The 11915-nt window shown below is 36.2% G+C and overlaps 2 protein-coding genes across 3 annotated transcripts; one reads left to right on the top strand and one right to left on the bottom strand.

Moving 5' to 3' along the window:
- Positions 1-704: 704 nt before the first annotated feature.
- On the top strand, positions 705-6050 carry LOC132699539 (serine/threonine-protein phosphatase 2A catalytic subunit beta isoform). Of its 2 annotated transcripts, none has more exons than XM_060666318.1 (5): positions 705-734; positions 1364-1477; positions 1568-2029; positions 3275-3567; positions 5329-6050. In XM_060666318.1, exons 2-5 carry the CDS (start codon positions 1376-1378, stop codon positions 5399-5401), a joined length of 930 nt encoding a protein of 309 aa, XP_060522301.1. In that variant the 5' UTR covers positions 705-734; positions 1364-1375; the 3' UTR covers positions 5402-6050. The 2 variants fall into 2 exon arrangements, with proteins under 2 accessions (XP_060522301.1, XP_060522300.1); XM_060666317.1 differs by lacking the exon at positions 705-734 and adding an exon at positions 939-1078 and having other exon boundaries at positions 5329-6049.
- Positions 6051-9167: 3117 nt separating this feature from the next.
- Positions 9168-11666, bottom strand: LOC132699650 (eukaryotic translation initiation factor 5A). Its single transcript, XM_060666488.1, has 4 exons — positions 11557-11666; positions 10879-11123; positions 10035-10273; positions 9168-9968 (listed from the first exon to the last, which is right to left on the bottom strand). The coding sequence occupies exons 2-4, from the start codon at positions 11078-11080 to the stop codon at positions 9927-9929; spliced, it is 483 nt and encodes a 160-aa protein (XP_060522471.1). The 5' UTR covers positions 11081-11123; positions 11557-11666; the 3' UTR covers positions 9168-9926.
- Between the last annotated feature and the right edge of the window lie 249 nt (positions 11667-11915).

Here is an 11915-nt window from a genome sequence, read left to right on the forward strand (position 1 = left end):
ATATTAATTCTCAACAGTCCCAGTTTCTCATCCTCATACCCCTAGTCCTATCTTTACTTGTCTCGTGTTATTTCTTGGCTCAGGTCAAAACCCAGGACCCCATATTCATGCACTTCTGCACAACTGCTAATCGAAAACCTTGAGTCTGGCTAATATTTGCATTTCAATGCCTAGCGTTTGTGAGCGTAAAATTCGTGTTTTGGTTTTAATGTGCTGGGGCTGTCGACATTCATTGATCCTATATTCAATATGTAAGTCTTACATTTGTTGTTGTTGTTTCTGGCATCAATTGCTCATTGCTATTAGTTCGCAAATTTCAACGGTACATAATTACGTTTTCGTCCCCCACAATCAATTCCACCTAATTGGGATGCGGCACAGTTTCTGGCAGACTGACTTTTAAACTCTTTCGGATATTGGATAAAATCATACACCGCCTTCGCCAAAACCATTTGTTTGACGTCAGATTTTTCCGTTGGCATTGTCGAATTTTTTTCTTAATAAATGTAATTAAAGTCTCAATTCAATAATTTTAGAATATTTGTACTGACTTAAAAGTTTAGAACCTTAAATTCCATAGACTACGAAATTCACACGGATAGCCTAAATATCGATTGACAAAGATTGCTCGTCGCCTTTGAACAATTCGTGACGTACTTATGTGTAATAGCCATGCACATATTTTCTTTATACGTATCAAAGATCAACATTGAAAATGTATTCCTTTCGATTTCGTAAGTTATTGTCTTCGGTTTTTTTTCTTTATAATTGTTTAATATATAATATATAATAATAATATAATAAAAATGGTAGTACAGAAAAATGAAAACATACTTTTACTCGCGCCTTTTTCTGCATATTAATCTCGTAGATAAAAATTGCCTGATAATTATTAAGTCGTCCCAAAGCGAAACCTGTTCAAAACCAAACGACCTTGACAAGATCTCATGTTATGTCAAAATTATTCTAAAACGGAATCTCCGAAATGAAAAAGATCGAACATTCGACACCGTTCAAAGTAATTCCCTTAGCTGAATCGAGAAAAGAACATGTAGATGTCGAGGGCAAAACCGATGAGGTAAAACAATTTACAAAGGCTTCGTTAGAAACGTTAATCGATCGCAATAATTTCCTAATTTCGGTCACGATTTGTATTTCCCGCTGCCCTGGGGAGGTCTCGCGTCTGCGCGATGTCTTATCAAGTTAGTCAAAATCCATGAACCAACGCCATTTTCCCCGTTTTTCTGTTGTGATCATAGTTAAAAGTACATACCAAAATTAATCGTTTAGTTCGTTAGTAATATATCGTTATTTGGCGTATTAGGATAGACGTTAAAGTGTTTTCGTTTTCATATTTATCAAGAAAATATCCGAAATGGACGATAAAGTTTCGTGTAAGGAACTAGACCAGTGGATTGAACAGCTAAATGATTGCAAGCAGTTGACTGAAAATCAAGTTAAAACGCTATGCGATAAGGTAATCTACGGTGCGGTGTAATTTACGTTTGTCCCCGCGGTTTTTTCGTAATCAACCAGCTTGGTCATTGCGTGTTGTTTTTCATTTCAGGCGAAAGAAATATTATCAAAAGAATCAAACGTACAAGAGGTAAAATGTCCGGTGACTGTGTGCGGAGACGTACACGGTCAGTTTCACGACCTGATGGAACTGTTCAGGATAGGGGGCCGCAGCCCCGACACCAATTATCTTTTCATGGGTGATTATGTTGACCGTGGTTATTACTCAGTAGAAACGGTCACCCTGTTGGTCGCCCTTAAGGTTCGATATAGGGAAAGGATTACAATTCTCAGGGGTAACCACGAATCTAGGCAAATTACACAAGTGTATGGTTTCTATGATGAGTGCTTGCGGAAATACGGCAACGCCAATGTGTGGAAGTATTTCACAGATTTGTTTGATTATTTGCCCTTGACCGCCCTCGTTGACGGCCAAATATTTTGTTTGCACGGAGGTTTGAGTCCCAGTATTGACACTTTGGATCACATTCGCGCTTTAGATCGTTTACAAGAGGTAAGTGACCAATTAATAGTAATTAGTGACCCTGTTCGAATAGGATTATTTTGTCCATATAGGTTAGTTTCCGTTTTTTCTTAAACTGATAAGAGTAATTAGTCAGCTACTATCCAATTTAAATTTTAAAATTAGATTGGGGCAGGTGAATAATGAGTCAGTTTCAAGGTCAGATAGTGGTGATGCACTTATCATTATTTCAATATTTCGCGGTACTTTGCATCATATCGTTGGAATTGTTCATCAGTGTTTTTTAATAGAAAAATCATTTCTTTGTGTGCGGTTTATAGGGACTTTTGCTGATTATTATTACTTGGTGAAAATATAAAAATTAATACAGAAATGAACACCAAGTTTGTTTAGGGGGATTATTTTATATATGTCTAATTAAGCACTGGCTTACGTATCTATTGTGAAAAAATCTTTGAAGATTAGGCAGAGTTTTTATCCAATTAAAAATATATAATTTTTTTATTGCTTTAAGAAATAAATAAATTTGCATATAATTGAGGATCTTTAAACAAGTATATTGTATATTGATTTTATATTTTTTACCTAAATTGGTTTTTTTAGAGTCCATAAATCTTAATAACAATTACTTCCATATCAATATTAAAAGCTTAATAGATTGGGAGCAGTTACAGTAGAGTTTTAAATTGTGTGGGTATATAAATAAGTTTTTTATGAAAATCATTTGCTTTTTTTTTACATTGTTGGAATTTAATTTATCATTGTCACACCGCATACTTCGCAGCCTAAAATGAAATGAATGTGTCCAGTTGTCCTATCAGCTATTATTACCTTTTTTTTTAGAAAAACAAAAATTTATTTTTTGTAGGTAATATTAAAGCTATTTCAATAATTGCTGGCAGTTGTGGACGCTTTTATAACTTTTTCTTTGTCGTTATTTAATATTTTTCCTTTTTTTACTCTTGTCTGTTTTTTTTTCGATGCATTTCATATTTATCTTTATATTTCGATGCAATATGCAAAATTTAAGACCAAAGGATGTGTTTGTTTTACTATTGCCTTTCCGTTTGCTAGATTTATTTCTCTACCCTTGTCTACCTTTTTCTATATTTTTCATTTTCGTTCGTCAGTTGAATCAAAGGCAAATATTAGGATATGTACAAAAATTTATTTTTCTTTTTTCTTTTCGTTTTTTCATATTTTTCCCTCTCTTTGGTTTATTGTTTCGTATATTTCTCCATAACGCTTCAATTTTTTTGTTACGGTTAACCGTAGGTACCACATGAGGGCCCCATGTGTGACCTGTTGTGGTCCGACCCAGACGATCGCGGCGGATGGGGCATAAGCCCCCGCGGTGCAGGATACACCTTCGGCCAGGACATTTCCGAGTCGTTTAACCACTCGAACGGGCTGACGCTCGTCTCTCGCGCCCATCAGCTCGTCATGGAGGGTTACAACTGGTGCCACGACCGTAATGTCGTCACCATATTCAGCGCCCCTAACTATTGCTACCGCTGCGGCAACCAGGCGGCCATCATGGAACTAGACGACGCTTTGAAGTATTCATTGTAAGTGCAAAATAATTTAAACTCTGGAATTGGGATCTCGAAATATCAAGATTTTTCATCGAACCTTTTGGATGCAGGGTGTTTTGCTTAAAAATTGCTGGAATGCTGCTGATAGACAGTGCGGTCACTTAAGGGTGCCACACTGGTATATTAATAGGTGTACTAAAATTATTGATGGTAGTTGTTGCACTTACAACGGTATACAGGATAGTTCATAAAATTCCCCAAATTGCTATTACGAAAAGTTGTTTAGATTTAAAGGTGGTCACAGTACCAAAGCGTGAAGATTTTTTTTTTTAATTAATAAGTAATTTGCATTTTTAAATAATTTGTTCAAATTCAAACTTATTGGAAAAATTAACTATAGATCTTTAATGGGCAATGACCAATTTCATGTTTGTTGCACCATTATTAAGCAAGCAAATATTTAAAAAAAAATCAAATTGCAAAATCCTTATTTGATTGATTTTATCATTAAAGTTTGAGGGTGGCACATTAAAAAATAAATGACTTCTACATCGTCCCATATGAACGAAATTCCTAATTTTATTGGTGTGATCTAAAATTTCCTTTTAAATTAATTCTAATTTTTGTTTTATTTTTTTTTTAGTTATAATAGTAGCCTTTATTGAGATATTTAAATTATTTAGTTATACATCTCAAAAGTCTACCTTAAGATCTTAGTCTCAGCTACTCAACATTAACCGAATATTACAATAATAGTGGAACGATAACCTATAATAACAATAAGAGTCTAAAAATTAATTATTGGTAAAATATTAATTTGATTAGGACAGATACTTTTTTTTCCGAAGTACTAGAACTGAGCTGGATTCAAAATAGATATTATAATTATTATAAAGCATAATGGCATTATAGCTAAAGCAGCGTTCAAATCTACAAGAATCATGCTGGGGCATGCCCAGTATGTATTTCGTCTTTAGAGGAGCATTGTGAATTTCATACTGAAACGATCTTTCAGGTACGTTGCTAAAAAATATTTTATAACCTTAAATACAACAATTGCGAGTAAAAATTGTAACCAGTATTTAGTTTTGAGCCATTTTAACGCAAATATTCAACCTTCTCAACTTTGGAAAGGATGCATGCCTCCGAGAGTATTTTTTTTTCGTACTTTTAAATTAAATATGTTTTTATTTGCATTTAGCCCATAAGACATTTTACATAATGTAGAAATGTGGCGACTATATATCTCAACTTAGTTGACAATTTTCAAATTTTACTCCACTGACGGAATTGGCAACAATTTTAAATTAAAAAAATATATATCGTTAAGAATTTTGAGTTCTCGCACCTTTCCACTTACCCTTTATCGTCAAATTAATTACGAAAAATTTTTCCAGTACACGAATTTTTTTTAGAAAAAGTGTACCAAGAAAAATTTTCATAGGTTAATTTAGGCACGAGAAGGATTAAGTACAAAAATTGCAAGCAAAAATCGTTTCAAAATAGAATTGCCTGCAGGCGGGATAGAGAGATATGTGGAAAAAAACAATTTTGATTTTTTGAAAGCTACCAGTCTGACATTTTCAAACCTATTGAAAATTACTTTAATCGGTAGTAATAAAAAATTAATAAATTTTCTATTCAGATAATAAATAAAACACCCTGTAACTTAACAAAGAGGTTAGGATTAAAATTTCGTGCTCGAGATTCTAGCGTTTAAACATTTTCAATTAATCATAAATCATTCAGTTTGACCGAGAGCTCTTTTCTCACAGCCAATTTATTTTTCCCCAGCTTGCAATTTGACCCTGCACCCAGACGCGGGGAGCCCCACGTCACTCGTCGAACGCCCGACTACTTCTTGTAATTTTTACATATTTGTCAATCGCAATATCATAAAAATTTGCTTAGATTATATTATCGTATTTGTTAATGATAAAAAGGAGTTAAAAAAACTGATAGAGTGCGACCCGCATTGAATAATATATATATTATTACGATGGAAAAGGCCCCCCCCGCCCGCCGACCGGGGTTTTAACCGCGTGAACGGGGCGGGGATGGTTGACGTAATTTTAGGAGGTTCCAAACCTTACCGCATTTTCGTTTTCTCGTCCGTTATGGAAGTATTAAGCGATGCGCGGCACGGAGGGGGCATAGCGCGCGCCAGTGAGGAGGACTTATACAGAAATATAAGTAAAAAAACATAGATGTAATGTTTGCATGTCTAGACTTATACTCAGTGTTTATTGTCATACTAAAAAAACGATTTTTTCCCCCGTGGAGATTTTTTTTACCTCTTGCAGTTGTAGGGCGCCTTTTTACGATATTTTTATGTATCGAGCGGCCCCCCCGTCCTGGCCAATTCGACCGGGCCGGGGTTGCGACGCCACCGATTTTGTTGTCGGCCATGTTTTACGTACCTACAAATTGTTTCGCAAAAAAAAGTGTCTTTTATTTTGGTGGGCGTCAGTCATTGAATAAACAGTTTCTAACGCGTTGGTTTTTGTTTTTGCGCGCGAGCCCCAATTCGAGGATATGTGCTACGTTGAATAGTCGACTTCAAAATAGACGTATTCTGGTCCCTAACATTACCGGCCTAGAACTGTCAGTTGATAGAGAGAGCGAAAAGAGGATATGCGCCTGTGTGTACCTGTATATAGTAGATATAATAAAATAGTTAGAGTTCTCCAAACGAAATACCATTTTTACAACCTTTTATGGTTTTGACTTCAGAATGTGTTTAAGCCCCGCCCGTGGTAAAGCGAAAGGGACCATTCTTTTCGGCACGTGTACCACAAGCCAGTGCCGTATTTAAGTTGTTAGCCCACAAGAGCTGTGCCGTGCGGACTGTTGTATTTTAAGAGTTGCATTTAAAAATAAGAATGGATTTTTCACTGCATGGACTAATAATAACCGATGAAACTCTACACAAATCCGTCAGCTTTCAGCATTTGTATGCACGAAGTACCGAAGTACTGTTCTGGAACGTCATTGTGGAATTGCGAGAAAGCTTAATAATTTCTGAGATTTCCTTGACCTTTAAACGTCTATCACTCAATACCACCTCTTCCACAATCGCAACAATATCTTCCGTTATGACCTCCACTGGTCGACCAGTTCTTGAATCATCTTCAAAGGACTCCTGCCCCATTCGAAAACGTTTTGCCCATTCTTTCACTACAGAATAAGAAGAAGAACTTTGGCCGTACACACCATCCAGCCTTTCTCTAATAATTTTAGGTGCTAACCCTTTTTGTCAAAAACTTTATTGCTGCTCCATACTCAATTTGCGTTACTTGCGACATTTTTTCGGACACGTCTTGTTTAAAATGCTGTCAATAAAAAACTATTTGACGCAAGACTTCAATTTTTTTTTTCGCAGCCTATTAAGATATATATTCAAAAGAAGACAAAGTTTTATCGTGATACTGGAGCTGCATATATGTCAGGCCGGGAAATTTTGGCGTTAACCTCGTACGAATATCTTTTGTGAGGTTCATAGGTCATCAGTGAAAATGTATCACCAAAGCGTTGATAATAAAAATAATAAAAATAAATAAATAATAAATTATATATATATATATATATATATATATATATATATATATATATATATATATATATATATGTAACCTTACTTGTGTGTGCGAATAGGACGCAAGTAATATGTAAAAATTGTTATTACAAGGATCCTTGTATTATTAGGAGTGAAAATATTTTTTTTTATTTTCAAAGGCAGCTGTACGGGAATTAGTTTAAACAGAAGAAGGGTAATAAGACGACAAAATGCCCCTAATGTTGCGATTTTAAAAACATACGTAAGTTTTTTACCGCTGGGAGTACGAATCATACAAAGGTGTGTGTGATAAATGTGTATCTAATTTTATTTCAATTATATGACTAGTTCAACCATAATTAAGTATTTAATAGAGATGTGTTGAATTTTATTATTACCCGGAGGACCCACAAGTAGGCTGACCATTTCTTATTCTCCAAAATTCATATAGCAAAGTCGCGTTATTATGAAAATTGGTCGGAGTTTTATCGCATTAAGAGTCAAAACAACACCATCCAAATTCTATTCAAGTTACGAATAAACCTTATTTCGAGCGGGCCATGCACGATGAGTCAAAACAGCGACAGTCTATTACGTAGATGTCTGCAATGGGCATCGTGTTATGCAGACGCGCGTCTTTTAACGCATCCGCATCTTCGTAATTTAGAAACTATCGGATTTAAAATAACAGTGAAATAGTGTTGTTTTGTACTCTTGTTGTTTGCTGCGACGTCCCTCTGATGATATAAAGGCAAAAAAGCAAAAACTGGTAAGTAGATAATAGTAAATCCGATTTTTTTGAATTTTCGATTTGATTGGGACTTAGGAATTAGTTTCAAATGACCGTTCCTAGTCTTTTATTATGGTCGACCATAACTAAATAGCAGGAGGGCTGACAAGAGTTATTATGCGATGTTTTGCGGTATGTTTAACCAAGCCCATTCGCAGTTTCTATCGGAGTAACCATGCACAAAAATGTTACGGAATTCAAGCTACATGCTGTGATAGGATAGCCTAGATTTGTGTTGGTTAGTTAGTTCAGTGAGCTGTTAATTACATTTTACAAAGAACGAAGAAAGCAAAAGATCGGAAAATAACGGTAAGATAAACATTTACATTTTAAAATTTAAGGTTTAATTTTCATTTATATGTGATCGTATCCTAAGTTTTCATCAACAAACCGTTTTGCGGCTTCTGTCTTATCCTTACTGGATCTTGTCAATTTCCGACGTTTATTTGTTGTACTACAAACTGTCGTCAGACATAACTTATTTAAGTGGCTAACTCAAGTATGTTAGATAAGATCGTCATATATTGCCTATTATTTTGCGCTATCCGTTTCACGTTTAATACAGTTCTAATGATAAGAAAAGTTTTTACGCCCCTCTAAAATTCCAATAAATGTAATCTTTGCTCATTGGGCGGTCGCATTTAGTTCACAGACCAAACTATTTTCAGATTCTGTGTTTAGTTCAAAAACCATCGCTACAGAAAAAGGTTCTACGCTTTTATAAAAATTAATTACTTAAGTTACACAATTACACAGAGTTATTAAATTTAAGAAAATGCACGCAAAGAAAAAATCAAACTCTAAAAACGTACAAATTATTCTGGGCCTATTATCTGCGACATGCGGAAACTACGGTTTGCCCATGTAAGCTGTTACGTCATATGCGTGACGTAAGAGTATACCATCTAGGTAATTAACATTCCATGTGGTGAATTTTTTTTATCCATCGTATTTAATAAGCCCTTGATGTCATATATTCAGTAAGAATGGTTTTAAGTGCTGACATTCTTTGTTTAGTGTGAAATATTTAATTTAAAGAAGAACTGGAAGGACATTGCACTGTCCAATGGAAAGTTTATTATTATCAATGTTATCATTTTCCTTTTGCGACGGTTTTATCATAATACTCGATAATATGTCGCGTAACAATTACTATTTTAAGAAGACTCTAGCGCAAAAATTTAGGTGCAAATTAAGAATATTTAGTTGACTTAGATGTTTGCGTACCTTGTTCGTCCAATGACGGTCGGTAGATGTTCCACATGAGAGATAAATGAAAACCCTGGATCGAATGTCATTTTTATATTTTCATCCAATTTCCGTTAAAAATTATTGCGCAAACCGACCCTGCGGTCGAAAAGGCCCTAAAAAAAATCCAACCTACTCGAAAACAATATATCAAAAACAAGTCTTTTAAAAAATGCTATACTTTATTATTCATTTAAATTATGTCAACAAGAACGTCTAGAATCACCTAATTCTGTCTGGAACTGAGCCGGAAAATATCCAAAACGTAAAAAGTATCAAAAAACGATTGTCCCGCAAGAGGAAAAAAACGCACGCAGAAAAAGGTGTTTCTAAAATACGAGACGGTAAAAAAAGTGACTTAAAAAATTTACAATAAACGTTTTTTAAAATTAAACAAAGTTTATTGAACTGGTACAGCTGTTTTTTTTGCGGTTGCATTGCATTTTTGTTTATTTATTTATTTATTTTGGTTGGCCAACGAAAAAGTATACAGAGACGCAAGGATATTTTTTTTTATTATTTTTTAAAACACCACATCCACCGCCCCCCCCCCCCCCCCCTCTTACTCCCCGTCAGGCCGGGTCGGGCGAACCGGGGCGGCGGCGGCACTCCAACGTTTTTTATTTAGTTTTATTTATTTATTTTTTTGTTTGTTTTAGGTAAGCTGTTTTGTTTTACACAACTGGTCCAATACAAATATAAGTGTAGCTTAGGTTTAACGGCGGGGACCTACGGACTTGGTAGTGGTACCGCGCTCATGTACTCGATTTACGGGGCCCCCGCCAGGGTTCCATGACATTATTTATCCAGCGCGGTATTTGTTTTCACCGCGATCACTACCTGAAAAACGACACAAACGCGGAATTGATTAAACGAACGTTGCATATAAGGCAGATTTCCTCTCACCTCTTCGCCGCAAGACTTCAATACGGTACAGAGTATGTCTTTGCCGGCGTCGTATTCCGTACGCAGCTGCGCACCGACCTCGCCTTCCGGCACTTTGAGGTCCTCGCGCAGATCGCCGTTGTCTGACATGAGGGAGAGATAGCCGTCGTCGGAGATGTCGGTCAATTGGTAGTCTTCGCGTTTAACATGGGGCACGTCCATGTTGTGCGTAGAAGGACAAATATCTTCATATTTTTTACCTAGATACAAGATTTTTCCCGGGTTATGCGGCACCTTTCACAGAATAACACAATCTTCGTTTTCTCCCTTACAGCCAAGGCTCCTCATAAAAGGATATCAAATTTGAATTTTGCATGTCAAAACATAACACAATTATTATTATTAAGCTTTGTTGTCGGACAAAGACAAAATATGTTGACAAACTATATAAACCATAACCTACCAGGTATATGGTAGGCTAAAATCAAATTATGAAAATCGATGAAGGTAAAAAAATAAAAATACAATGCAAAATACAACTAAAATAATTCTACCTTTCATACTTTTTTGAATGCGATTGAATGAAAATTTTCGAGCTTTTTGAGTTTCCAAACCCAAAAATTTCTTTTGGCGCTTCTGTACCACGTTTATTCTTTAGTCAAAGGCCACCAAGGCCGGTCCTATTTCGGATGCGTTTTTGTCAGAGATCAGAAAACCAATCAATATATAAAACAATAATTTTCCAACACATAATCGTCAATATTCTTACAATGCGAAAACCTGAGAAATATGACAAGAACGCATCCAAGAGACGACCGGCGTTATCGGAAGAGGTCAATCAACGACGGATCTCTAAAAATCTCACCTGAGAATATATCGATACCGACCAAGTGAACTTTGGCGTGTCCGTGTTTGCCGGTCTTTGAAGTGGACATTTCAACAATTTTACACGGTCTGCCTTTTAACATAACGAACCCGTTCTTGCGCAGAGCGGAACATTGCATGGGGTAGGTGGCCGAGGCGCCGGAGTCTCCGGTCTCGAAGTGGGTGTCATCGATATCGGCCATCGTGATACGGGCGGTTTGCTGCCGGCAGACTGTATCTGATAATCTGCGAACACAAAAATCAAACGTCCTTAGCCACTTGGGGCGGCTAAAAAGCTGCGAGATAAATCTGTACACGCGGCACCGATACCCGCGCTCGCCGGACGTGAAAAACTAACGTTTCGAGACTATAGTTTCGATTAAATAGGACGCGCCGCGTTTATCGAGGTCCAGAATTCGCCGACACGCGAAATTCGAGCGGAATTACCGCGAATTTATTCGAAAACCGCCGCGATATTCCAAGCAACATGGCGCGAATACGGCCAAATCATACCCTGTCAAACAACCTAAAAAAAAACGCCGAAAATAACACTCGATTCCTGCAACGCCGGTAACACCTCGAATTTAGAAGAAAATTCGCCCGCTATTCCGCTGAATGTGCGCAATAATCACCTTTATTGATCACTTTTCCGATTATTAAATAAAAAACTAATACTCACATGTGATCAAGATGGAAACTGTTCCGAAAGAGGCAATCTGGGCGTGCGCGGGACAGTTGGACAGTTCTGTGTCAGTGACACACAACACTAGGAAAACCGCCATATTCAAAATTATCGATCCCTTATTCAACCCTAATTCTATTGCAGTTGCCGTCGATACCTAGGAATATCATAATTTTCGCTAATTTTTTTTATGCTGCAATTGCCAATCCGCTAATAAAATTTATATTTCAAGTAAAATATTTTAGGTCATTTTCTTGGTAGTCCAAATGAACTACAACTATAAATTATTGTCTCCGAATTTTCGGCGAAAATAATAGTTTCGTATGCCTATATTATATTTAAATAACGTGACGTTA

This window comes from Cylas formicarius, unplaced genomic scaffold, assembly GCF_029955315.1.
Source record: "Cylas formicarius isolate icCylForm1 unplaced genomic scaffold, icCylForm1.1 PGA_scaffold_3__17_contigs__length_32017465, whole genome shotgun sequence".
Classification (NCBI taxonomy): Eukaryota; Metazoa; Arthropoda; class Insecta; order Coleoptera; family Brentidae; genus Cylas; species Cylas formicarius.

Bases quoted from the DNA above. Each gene is read 5' to 3' on its own strand.
- LOC132699539 (XM_060666317.1), top strand. From the start codon at position 986: ATGAAAAAGATCGAACATTCGACACCGTTCAAAGTAATTCCCTTAGCT. The intron at 1,079-1,363 runs GTAAAACAATTT...ATATTTATCAAG, and splicing joins TCGAGGGCAAAACCGATGAG to AAAATATCCGAAATGGACGA. The intron at 2,030-3,274 runs GTAAGTGACCAA...GGTTAACCGTAG, and splicing joins CTTTAGATCGTTTACAAGAG to GTACCACATGAGGGCCCCAT.
- LOC132699650 (XM_060666488.1), bottom strand. From the start codon at position 11,080: ATGGCCGATATCGATGACACCCACTTCGAGACCGGAGACTCCGGCGCC. The intron at 10,274-10,878 runs GTGAGATTTTTA...TCTTGTATCTAG, and splicing joins CGGTATCGATATATTCTCAG to GTAAAAAATATGAAGATATT. The intron at 9,969-10,034 runs GTGAGAGGAAAT...GTCGTTTTTCAG, and splicing joins TGAAGTCTTGCGGCGAAGAG to GTAGTGATCGCGGTGAAAAC.